General features: G+C 37.1%; 2 protein-coding genes across 6 annotated transcripts in view; both read left to right on the plus strand.

Annotated features, from left to right (window-relative positions):
* The window catches only part of cfap20dc (CFAP20 domain containing), a 32,513-nt gene extending 28,203 nt beyond the window's left edge, over nt 1-4,310 (plus strand). For all 5 annotated transcript variants that reach the window (XM_068595174.1, XM_068595179.1, XM_068595175.1 and 2 more), the window contains 2 exons: nt 2,739-2,833; nt 3,702-4,310. In XM_068595174.1, coding sequence (XP_068451275.1) covers nt 2,739-2,833; nt 3,702-3,820 — 214 coding nt within the window. In that variant the 3' untranslated portion in view covers nt 3,821-4,310. The remainder of the gene's footprint in view (nt 1-2,738; nt 2,834-3,701) is intronic.
* A 5,508-nt stretch (nt 4,311-9,818) lies between these two features.
* Nucleotides 9,819-11,517, plus strand: si:dkeyp-67f1.2 (uncharacterized protein LOC556106 homolog). Its single transcript, XM_068595069.1, has 9 exons — nt 9,819-9,831; nt 9,908-10,006; nt 10,108-10,149; nt 10,229-10,358; nt 10,449-10,507; nt 10,781-10,831; nt 10,938-11,022; nt 11,104-11,230; nt 11,355-11,517. Exons 1-9 carry the CDS (start codon nt 9,819-9,821, stop codon nt 11,445-11,447), a joined length of 699 nt encoding a protein of 232 aa, XP_068451170.1. The 3' UTR covers nt 11,448-11,517.
* The last annotated feature ends 981 nt before the right edge of the window (nt 11,518-12,498 follow it).

Here is a 12,498-nt window from a genome sequence, read left to right on the forward strand (position 1 = left end):
GGTAATACGGTACGATACGCTCCTTAAGATATGATGGTGCCGAGCCAATTAAGGTTTTGCTGGTGAGGAGAAGGATTTTAAATTTGATTCTTTATTTCAAAAGGAGCCAGTGTAGAGCAGATAATACAGGGGTAATATGATTTATTTTCTAAGTTTTTGTTAGTACACATGCTAAAGAATTCTGGATCAACTGGAGAGATTTAATAGACTCATTAGAGCAGCCTGCTAATAAAGAATAGCAGTAATCTTGTTGAGAAATATCAAATGCATGAAAAGAAATTCTGCATCGCTTTGAGAAAGGATGTGTCTTTTTTTTGCAATGTTACAAATGTAAAAAAAAAGGTGGTTAAGTCACTAATTGAAATTAGTTTTATGAAGGAATCAAAAGACATAACTGTTTTTTTACGGTGGTGTTGGATGTCAGGGCAATGCCATTAAGAGAAACTGAGATGTCTCAGATGATTTCTGAGATGTTCTGGGTCGAGTAAAATAACTTCCGTTTTGTCTGAGTTTAACATCTGGAAGTCATCCAATGTTTGAAGTTCATCAAACTGGTTTGTTTCATCTGACTTGATCGATACAAATAAATGAGTATCATCTGCATAACAATGAAAGTTCATGGAGTGTTTTCTGATAACATTGCCTAATGGAAGCATATATAAGGTGAAATTGCTCCAAGCACAGAACCTTGTGGAACCCTGTGACAAACTGTCGTTTACGTATACCAACTGGGAACGATCTGATAAATAGGACTAAAACCAGATCAGTGTGGTTCCTTTAATGCCATGTGATGGTAAATGGTGTTGAATGCAGTATTAAGGTCTAACAAATCTGAAGCAATTAGAAGGTCATTCGGCATTTGCCGGTGCTGTCTCTGTGCTATCATGCACTCTAAATCCTGACTGAAAGTCCTCAAATAAACTATTGTTATGTAGAAAGTCACAACTGATTTGAGTCTACTTTTGTCTCAAGAGTGGGCTTCTTAAGAAGAGGTTTAATTACAGCTACTTTTAAGGACTGTGGTCCATGGCCTATTAGATTAATCATATCTAGTAGAGAGGTGCTAACTAAAGTTCAAACAGGTCAATGGTTTAGATGTAGAAATTGATGATTTTGACAATATAACCAATTGTGAAATGCAATACAATCCCCAGGATCTCAGACAAACCGAGTCGCCTTGACAATGTTTCACTGGGAGATATTTGGAAAGCTTAATTTCCATAAACTATAATATAACCGTTCTTACTCAAATTAAATCAAACTAATTTATTCCCTTTTATCACTGGTTGCTCCGTATCTGATTAAAAATTACTTAACAATTGATTCACTCTCTACAAGTTCCTTTTTAGCATTTGAAGTTCAATTTTCAGCTCTGTAGAAGCCTTTGTCCTTGAAAATTGCTTTCATTAACTTTTGTACTCTGTTCCTGCCTATCACACAATCAAAGGGGTAGTAAAGTATGGTAAATGCCTTTGTTAGAAAGAAAAATCAGAGCCTAAGTAAAGATAATGTACTTGGTCACTTTAAAGGCATTGGTTTAAAAATAAAGAAATCTCTTATTCAGGCTTAAATTCTTGGAGAAATGAGCTATAGATTGACTGGCTTTTTCATCAGGAATAATCTAATCTTTGGTAAGAATAGTGCCTGACCATGTATGTGTATGAGTTATTCATATGGTGTTAAATTGAAAGCTGTGAATTTGATCTTTTTCTTTTATATACAGTTGTTACAATGTAGTTTATTTGAGAAACTATAGAACAGGTCTCTGAAGTAGCTATGTCATCTTTTTTACTTCACGGGTGCAGTTAGTTCCAGATACCATGTCACTAAAGGTACCTGCGTTATTATAGTATTTACTGAAATGATGACAATGGGGATTGATTGGCACCCATTAAAACCAACATCCTATGAAGTCTTTTAACACTAGAGTTAATCAGAAAATATAATACAAATGTTTTGAACATCTTTTGAACATAGCCTGCTGAAAGTATTAACATTTCACAATTTTAGTCTTGTCAACATCATATAATGGAGTTAGTGAATGAACTTTCTTTTCAGAGGAAGTGACATTATCAATCATTGATAATGAACGTTGGAATTGTCTGCTGTCAGCTAAATGTTGTACAGAAGAAGATTATAGTACCTCATTAAATATGTTGTGATATGCACTTATGAGATGGTATCTCCAGAGGCGAAAGATGTTAATGGATAATTGCGTAACTGGCTATTATGAATTCAGTTGAACAAGTGAATCTTGCAGTGCTTCCAAGTAATAATTTATCTTGTGGCATTTTTTTGTCTCCCTCTAATCTGTTGCTCTGTACTAAAAGAGCTGTGTTGCACTTTACTGGAAAATGATAGATGTATAGTTGTAGCCTGTGTAGCTCTCAGTCGGGGAAGATAAACTCATTTAGAGAGAAAGGAAGTCCTGCTCCCTCAGACGCAGTCAAGGTTAAGACATCTACTCTGGGCCAGAATGTGGACACTTGGAAATCTCAGCTTGAGTCAGAATCTAATAAATGAACCTTCAGGTAAAACTGTGAGGCGGTGAGCCTAAGTGTGCAGGAGAAGTGCCTCAAGGACAATGGAGGCTTAGATGGGCTTGTGAGATTACACAATGATGGGACTTCAGTGTTTAAATGTCATATGGAGGCAATTTGAGGGACACGGTACAGTAGAGTGGTGTGTGTAATGGCATGTGTTGTCATGACTGTGAGCTTTTATCGTCTTTTCCCTAGGGAGTGGATGGACGTGCTCAGCCCTCCCACTATGCCTCCCAGCCATTGGAGAAGGTCAGGCAACACTCAGAACAATTTAGAAGATATAATCGGAGGTACAGTAACCTAAATTTGTGTCCTTTTGCCCCTTAACACTCTGTTATGTCCTTTGCACTCAGACAGCAAACAATACAATGCCTTAACATTAACCACACTAATTGCGCAAATGCACAGAATTAATGGAGACCTTCACTGGTGTCAAAGCTTCCACGTAAAGACTGCACTCAACATGGTGGGAAAGCATGTGAAACTGTATCTAATTAAGGGTAAAGACCCATAAGAGTCCAGCTCTCTGTCCTCCATAACTCCATAGGTCAAAAGAGACAGGCTCATTACAGGTCTGCACCCCCAAGACACATCGACAAGGTTAATTGATGAAACCTTTCAGTTTACAACATCATTTTTAAACCTCTTACACAATGTGTCTTATAATTAGTTTTCATTATCGTCGCCAAAGTTCTGATAAGATAAAAGGTTCCTCCCGGAGCATTCCATAACCTTTTTAGCATTTAACTGCCTGTCAATTTAACGGCTAAATTCTCGCACTTTAAAGTAGTGGGGATTACAGAGAATCTCTTTACAGCTTTATAATGTGGTACAGGGACCGGGTGTCTTAGGTCTTGATTGATGAGAGAAAAAATGGCAGCGACAGAAAACTTTTAAATCCACCTGAGTCTGAAGGTCACCTCGCCATCCACGCTTGTCATTTCATTCCAGCAACAGCTGATAGAGTAGGCCCGTACTCATATCTGCCATAGCTATGCTACTATACATATAAAAAATACAATATACATTTTACATTCATGTATTTTTGTTTAATCTGTTTACATTTCATTCATTTTAATTTCAATGCACTGTTAATCCATGCATGTTTTGAACAATTACTATCAAGTGTTGCAGAGTGATCATCTTGCAATATTGCAGGACGGGACCAGTCTGTACATGAAGAGGAGAAGGAGGATGAGTATTTGAATCTGCTCTATGATCCCTGCCTGAACTGCTACTTCGATCCAAAGACTGGGAAGTACTATGAACTAGCTTGACTCAAAGCATGAGGGAATCTAAATTAATAAATCAGAAGTTATTGACAGCGGATGAATGGTATCATCCATTTTTTGAGGACTACATGAATGCACCAATCACAGACATCTTGCTGCTTTTGTTTTTATGAAACTAACAGGAGATATGTGTCTCCATAAATAGTCATGCTGGTATGAAAGGGAAAGGAACTTAAGAAATAAGACACTTGCTTTTTGCAATAAATTGAGTGGCTGGCCTTTCAGTAGCACATCTGATGGTAGAAAGAGTCTTTTTGGAAGTCTTGGCTAGCAGATTAATATGTCATCCTTTTGAATTAACTTCCTGGAGTTTCTTTTGAAGAAGAGGATTTCTGCCATTGAATTTTTGCTTGGATTAGTATAACAGTAAAGGTAATTTTGTGCTTTATTTATCATAATTTTTATGTTTTTAAGTAATTGAAAGTATCTTGATTTTTTTGGATGTATTGTATGAAATAAATATGAATTGAAGTGACCATGTTGCTGATTTCCTGTGTGAATTTTCATTTAAAGTGTCCTGGTAAAGCCAGCTGTACTCGCCCTGATTTAATAGCCTGATAAGCAAAAGTTATGAAAAAAGATGATGGATTTTGAATGTATTTATTAATAAAACGTTGAAGTCCTCACAGTAAAAATGATCCCTCGTTGTAACATAGGAACCTTTACTAGATTTTTTTTTTTTTTTTTTAATGTAACCAACAGCAACACCAGACGGGGCGTTCTTTTCATCAGTCCTGCCAAAACCCTGATCACACCTGATGATTGATTCCTCCTTTTTAGCTTCAGATGAATTGTCGCTTCACAGTGGCAGGGATATAGAGAAAGGAGATGAAAGCCCACATTAATTTATCAGAGTGTGATACTTTATACACCTGTAGTTTTAATCAAACAATAACCCCAACTGTTACACTATTGCAATATATAAACTGTCAAAGAAATCTGTTCATTTGCAAAACAAAACACTTGACACAAATATGAATATTTGAATATACTTAAGTTCCAAAGAAATCTGTTTTCTATACGTTTTCTAGCCTTCAAGATGCAAAAAAAATGCAAGAAAATGCTCAAATCTCTGAAAAATATTGGAACTTAAGACTTTCGTTATTTTTTTAATTTCAAAATGTATTTGATGCAGCAGAAGAACTGCAACCACAAAGATAGCCACGTGACACACAACTATGCGTCACATCCCGAAAGTGGGCGTGGAAATATCGCTCATCAACAGGTGAGAGCAACCAGGAAGTAAACAACTGCGTTTGACCCTGTGCGCTTACAGTCAGACAAAAAACAGCTGTCTGGAATAATTTAAACGTTTCGATTGGTTTTGGGTCTTGATTATAATTAAATAGGTTATAATGTAGTGAGCTGTATTGTTTCACAATGAAAGTAGGTTAACTAGACTCTAAATTCGCAAGAATGTCAACACAACAGCAACAGGTAATCATGAGACGCAATACAGCATCTCAATCCGTTAAAATACGGCCATGGTTGTAATTAGTATGCGGACATAACACGTGAACATGCAACAATACGTAAAGCCATTATCATGATCGTGGTGCCTGTTTTAACTGTTTAAACTTGACATATAGACTATGTGCAACCAATAATATGGATGTTTTTGTTTTGTGACAATTTAGTTCTCTGAAGAATCAAACAGGCTTATATCATGGCTATTCAAAGGGGTATACTTAATGATCACTAAATGTATATATTTCGTACATTATCCAATACATGTCTGTCCGGAAGTATTTCAGTTGCCAAATCCACCTGGCATAATGTGAGAAAAAGTAATTACTAAATGAATTTGGAAGTAATACAAATATTAGTGATTGCATATGCTTGATTAATGCTATAGGAATCTACACGTTTTGCATTGAAAGGTGCATATTAAAACACTTACACAAAGATAAACAGAATGATGAAAATTTATTCATGTTACAAAATAATGTGTATTCGTTACCAGTGTGTTCACATCTGCTCTCATCTTTTGTATTTGACACCTCTTGTGTGTGATTAATAATAACCTTTAGCTTGATTGTGTGAAGCCTATTCACAACTACAAAGACTGAAGTTCTCTCACTCTATTCCGAACATATGATCTTATGCATAGCTCTGATATAAGAGATATTGCCTTGTGATATTAGTTATGAAGTGAGTGATCATTTATTGTCAAAATCAGTCACGCTTGGCCTGTGATTCACACCCCTGCTGTTGAGCTGTTGGGTCATACATCAGTGTGATCCATAACACACACGCTGTCATATCTCCTAGCCGTATTTCCTTTTTTATCTGAGCCACACATCATGAACTGCGCTGTTATGATTATGGGCTTTTTAACTACCCCGCTGTTGGATCTCAATGGATTCATTTGTCTTTTTAGACCGGGTTAAGGCTTCACCCCGGGGTTATTGCATCAGTGGTCTTAGTCTCTGTAGCGGCAATACTTGCTGCTCTATTGATCATCCGAAGATACTGCTTCCCAGTCAAGTAAGTAGACTTTATTAATGAGCCCTAACACGATTATTCAAAAAAAACCTAGTGCAGTAACAACACATCATCCCGTTCTGTCACATAACTGTATTTCAGTGAGGCAAGATACCGATACTCACAGCTGAGGCGGATGGAGGACGAGGGTTCAGCAGTGACAGAGGGTGAAGGCGACAGGGGGCCCTGCACAGTCGGAGAGGCGTCAGACGAGGTCAGTGCATCATCCCTGATTGCTGTTTTCACTGGCCTTCGTGCCACTGTACAAGCTCAAGCAGATGTAACTTTCCTTATCACTTCACATGTCATTTTGTAAATGATTTTTTTTCAACTCCTTACAGGATCTTCTGGAATAAATCTCAGATCGGGATGCAAATGGAGGAACTGAAATATGGTTTATTGTGGATGAATTGTGTGCTTCAGGGCTGCAGCTAATGATTCTTTCTATTTTATAATGAAAATATAATTTGCTCCACACAACTTCAGAAAACACTGAGCAAAATACCCATCACATTTTTCTACAACCCATGATGACATCATCAAACGTGTTGCTTTGTTCAAACAACAGTTTAAAATGTAATATATTTTAAGACAAGAAAAACAACATATTAGCACATTTTAGAATCTGGAACCAGCAAATGTTTGGCTTTTTTTTTAGTGAAAACTAACCTAAACAATTAAAGTTTGAGGAGTTCACCTTTGAAAAACTGGGGAGATAAAACCAGATTTTTTGTTAAATGTCTAACCAATAAATCCATCCTTGTTTTGCCATCTTTTAAAGTGTAAGCAGGACTAGCTCCAACAGCTGCCAAATCTGACCATTCCTTCAAGCCTTCCTCCAAAGCCATGCAAACAACCTCAATCAGTAGTAACATTCTTGATTCAAAGCTGCTAAATATGGGATGTGGAGTATTTCTACTACCTCTCAACTGCTCTCATCATGACTCATGGTGAGCCGGCGACTTGCAGCTAACAGTTCTAACGGTGCTAACAGTACCAACTATGGTAAACGTGCTGCTAGAGCTAACAGCGTTTCCCTGAGAGTTAACCAGAGGGTGGGCGCTACGCTACAGCAACCACCAATGGCTTCATCAGCTGTAACCTTTTTATGAGCACAGTGTGGAGCAGTGGAGCTGCTAAGAAATAAAGCATCAGCAACAACATAAAACTTTGCTGAAATGTGATTACCCAAATTAATAAATAAATAACAATAACAGGTTGTAGCTTTCATGCACTGGCAATGTAATAAGTGCAAATCTTATTATTATTGCAATCATTCAGTATCATTATCCAGCAGTTAGGAAATATATGGTGGAGGTTTGACATTTCAGATGTTTGTAACTCTCCAATTGACTTGCAGCTATATGTAGTCTCACTAACTACCAGTTGGCCAGTTGTTTGCTTTGAAATATATTTCCATTTTCATGCTAACGTTAACCCACTAAAAATAAATTTGCTGTGGCGTTCAGAGTCCACCGAATCTTTAATGGACTTCAGGCTGAGTGATGTTGCATGATATTTGTAGACAGCTCTATTTCCCACCAAGAAAAGAAAACCTGCAACTCCATCTGCTAGAAAGTCACGAGTGAACATTGTTGGGATAACGTCAGCGTCACAGGATACTGGTGTCAGCTCGCCGATAATCATTAATTAGAAAATCATTTCACAATGTTCTCTTTTTTTAATTTGTGTTTGTGTGATCAACAAATTAAGCAATAATGAATCTGTTGTCATATGCTATGAGATTGATTATGAGGTTAAAGTTCATGTTTTATTGCAGATTTTGCTCTACAGTTACTGATGATAATGTGAATGATATATATTTATTTTTTGTGAACACATATCTATTCATCCTGTGTGCTGGTTGATGTATTGGTTGTCTGCTTGGATTGTCCTTGTTCTGTCCAACTGGCATAATTATTTAATTTTTTTTTCTGAAGATCATCTCTACTTTCATTGTATTATTACTTGAATGTACACACCCAGTATTTACAAAAAAGAAGGTACAAGCAAGGACATTTTGTGTAATGTTATCTAGTCAAATGTTTCTCTGAATGTCTAAGTTTCCTCTTATCAGTAAAATGTGGTACACATAGACCCTCTGCTGGTTCCCTTTAGTACTACACCATGTTAGGAATATGAAGAGTGTAGATGCTGTAAACGTACTGTTATAATGCAAATCCCCTCATATGTAACAACACTAAAAGCCCTAATTGAAGTAGGTTTGGATGGATGGAGGAAAAAGTTTTACAAAAACAAACAGGTGAAACAAAAGATATTTCATAGCATTTACTCTCTCTAATCAGTGTCTATGTTAGTGCTCACACTTACTTTCTGTAATTCTCTCAGTGAAGTTTTTAATTCTTGGTTTTGTGCTTGTGTGGTCCAGCTGAGGCTGTTGTAGTTCATACATTCTGTGTTGTTTCTTCCTGTAATTTGTCAGCCATCTTTATGTGTGCTTCATTTGTCACGATACGAGCACGCAAAGGCTTTAATTCCCTAATCAGCTACTCAACCGTGTCTTGGTGGATGAATGATGACCTTATTATGATCTCATTATGATCTGGCCACAGTAACTTCAATAACAGTCATAAGATCAGTTCATTACTGCCTGAAGGAAAATGCTATTTTAGTTTGGACCCCTCCAGGCAGGTGAAAGCTGAGACTTAGCTACTGCTTAAGGATCAGCAGAGCAGAAGCTTAGTGACACAAGGGCTTGGTCTCTAGGATTAACATTTAGAAAATATTTATTAGGAATAACCTCATGTACCATATATTTTCCAAGTGGGTCCTTGAACATGCTTTTCAGTGACGACTAACTCTTGTGCAAACAGTGTTGTCCATCCATCAAAAGTATGGATTTAAATTCATTATGTCTTGACAAACACACCATTGGCCTATTTATTTTGTGCTTATTGAAATAACTCCCTCTCTCCAGCAATGTTTTTTTTTCTAAATTCAGTTCTCATTTGTTTTCACTTTTTTTTTTTTTTGTTCCTATTCCGTGCATATTTATTTGCTTTTAATGAGAGTTTGGCCTTTTATTCTATCATCTAGAGCATTTTTTAAATAAACGGATAACCTCAAATCACCTGGGTTTTATGAAAAGAATGTACATACAAATATAAAACTCCAAAAAATGACAGGGACCTTTTAGTTTACACATCCAATTTGATATTTGAAGCTTTGCAAAATGCATTGTTGTATCTGTTACTGCTCCTATATTTGACTTTGTACAAGAGAGGTTGTCGGTGGCTGAGCATGCATCAGACCACATCCTGGTTTGTATAGTACAAGGAGGGGCTTTGTTTTCTTTTTCCATATCCAGACAACCTTCCCAGGCATGGTTGGAGGAATTATCAGAGTGCATGTTCACAGATGAGATGACACCAAAGCTCTGCTGTCGTTACAATATTTATTGCAGGAAATACTTGAAGGGCATTTCAAAGGGCTCAGCTCTTGCCTTTGGGAACTGAAAGCTATCTGAGTTTTTGCCGATATGAGAAATCAAGGTGAGATTTCACTTTATTTCAAAACAGGTATTTTTGTTTGTATCTCTGCCAATCTTCATCTCTTTGTTATTGACAGCTGTTGTGTTTATTGCTGCTGTGAGTGGTGTCCTCCTTATAACCTGGGGGTTTTCCATCAAGTCATTTGATGTTCTGGAGAAATCAGGATATATTCTTGGTAAGCTCATTACTTGTCACATCATAAATCCTGACTACCTCTTCTCATTTAGTTTTATTTGCCTCATTTTAATAACGCTGGCTCCATTTTTTTTATTTTAGAGTTTAATGACAAAGACCAAATCAAACCAAAATTCCAAAAAGGTAAATTAAATTATGAAAGTACTTCCTCATTACCTGTGTGTGTGGTTTCCTTCATGATCAGAAGTACTTTTCTCTTCAGCATTTTCAGCTATAACAACTGGGCCTAAGTGCAGCCTCGCCAGAGTCTGCCCGTCTGACCATTTCGCTTTACGAATCAGCAGCGGAGCAGCTAATGTTGTTGGACCAAAGATCTGTTTCGATGGTAAAATGTGCGTGTTTTGATACGGTATTACTGGATATAACCAAGGACAGAAATGTGTGTGACTGAATGAAACACAACTGTATCTGTGTCTCAACAGCATTATGAGTAATGCGTTGAATAATGTGGGACCAGGACTGAACATTGTGGTGGTAAATGGTGAGTAGGAATACTCTGACAGCTTCTGTACTCTAAATAAGTTATACTGTCTTAAACATTCACATTTGTAATCGTTTTGGTCTTGGAAGTTTTTACATTAAAACCAGCAGTGGATTAAACAATCTTACCTAAAGATCTAATAATTAGCCATTCTGGATTATATAACAGGATTTTCATCAGCAGATTAAGTGTGCTCATAAAAACAAGCTGCCATAAAAACAAGTGCAGTTGGTAACAACTACATTTTGTGTTTTTGTGGTGGTTCCATCTCAGGTAAAAATGGAAAAGTGGAAAAATATGGCTTCCTTAATATGAATTATGGAAGTAAGTTGTGTTTTTTTTAAACTTTTAATCTTCTTTTTGATTTGAATCTTTATTTAAACCTTAAGATTGTGTTTTTATTTATTTATTTGTATTATTTGAACAAAAGATGAAGAATACATCCTGGCGTTCCTGAAGGAGATACAACCTGGGATGATTGTCTTGGTGGCCTCGTTTGATGATGTGACACCCAAGTAAGTCCAAATCTCAAAGATGCAACAGCTAAAGTGACTCCACAGCACACAACACAAACCTTTTCTATTCCCTTTTGGCAGAATGACAGACGACATGAGGGAGGTGTTCATCGGAATGGGAAGCACTTTGATCAAGTCTGTAAAACAGAGAGACAGCTGGGTGTTTGTTGGGAAATCGGGGACAGAACACAAAAGCCTCTTTGAGAAGGTTAGTGAGCCTGTTTGTGTCAAAGAAGTTCATCTATTTTTAAATACAGAAAAATGTAAATATTTTTTTTCAAAGCATCATAATCGATGATAAAAGAAATCTCTTTTCTCTTTTCGCCCGTCAGCAAGCTGTTAATGATGAGAAAACCAACGTTTACGAAGAATGGCCGGAGATGGTGGAGCTGAGCGGATGTATCCCGAGAACCCCAACTGACTGACCTGAAACAACCTTTGTGATGAAAAGGAGAATAGTACCTAGTATGCCACTCAAAGAGTGTAAATAGTTTAACCCAGAATTTACCTTTTATATATTTACTTAAAATGACATGTACTATATTTATTAAACTGTTTTTCTCTGCATTGTAGTTTTACTCCCACTGTCTCTGTGTGCAATGTGTATGATGACAATCAGTATGTAAGATCCTCTGTCGCTCTTCCTTGAGTTTCTGGAGTTTTTCCTCATCCCAAATCATGGTTTATAAGGGTTTATAAGGATTTTGTAGAGATTGTAAAGATGCCTGAAGCAAGTCTGTCATTTGTGATTTTAAGCTTTATGAATGAAATGTCCTGAACTTCACTCGTGATGTTGTTAATAATAGAAAATGCAAAAGGAAGGAAACGAAAAAGGTTGGGAACCACTGGTTTAATTTCTAACAATGCAGTGTACTTTATTTGCAATACCTGTGCGGCGACATAAACTTGGATACTGCCCATCACTGCCATACACTAAATATTCTTCCAGCAACATTTTATTTTTTCTAGTGAATTATCTTTCGAAGGAAACTCCTCTTGTCTTGGAGTTTGAGTTGGTATTGGGCTACTGAAATAAAACAAATGTTTAAATATTTGTTTTACTAAAATGTGCATCACGTCCTGTCATGTCGCTGTTAAGCCTCTTGATAATATGATTTCATTATTTAATTCTGCATGGATGTATTAATTTCCTTTTACTGCCACCAATGCTGGCTGACCGGTCTGCTGATATGTGGCGAGAAGTTAGCCAACAACAAAACATTTAATGTAGAACAGACTCTTCCTGCTTTCAGGGCTATTCTGCGGGGGCCTCGTGTGTTTCCGTTGCGGTGCTGCTTACAGCAGCGAACCATCACAAATAGTCTGGCGTGTAAACTCACGCAAGTAAAGAGTGCACTCTGCTGCATTAAACAATCCCTTCAAAAATAAAAACGCAGACTCACTGAAAACGGGTCTGACACCAGACATGCCTCGACGTCATTAGGGGCATCTGCGGTGAAAAGCGGACTTGCCTCT

This window comes from Clinocottus analis, unplaced genomic scaffold (assembly GCF_023055335.1).
Source record: "Clinocottus analis isolate CAN_PGR_092001 unplaced genomic scaffold, fCliAna1.0.p SCAF_3, whole genome shotgun sequence".
NCBI lineage: Eukaryota > Metazoa > Chordata > Actinopteri > Perciformes > Cottidae > Clinocottus > Clinocottus analis.

Excerpts from the sequence above, each read along its gene's own strand:
- si:dkeyp-67f1.2 (XM_068595069.1), top strand. Across the intron at positions 10,359-10,448 it reads ATCTGTTTCGATGGTAAAAT|CATTATGAGTAATGCGTTGA; the intron begins GTGCGTGTTTTG and ends GTGTCTCAACAG. Across the intron at positions 10,832-10,937 it reads CCTTAATATGAATTATGGAA|ATGAAGAATACATCCTGGCG; the intron begins GTAAGTTGTGTT and ends TTTGAACAAAAG.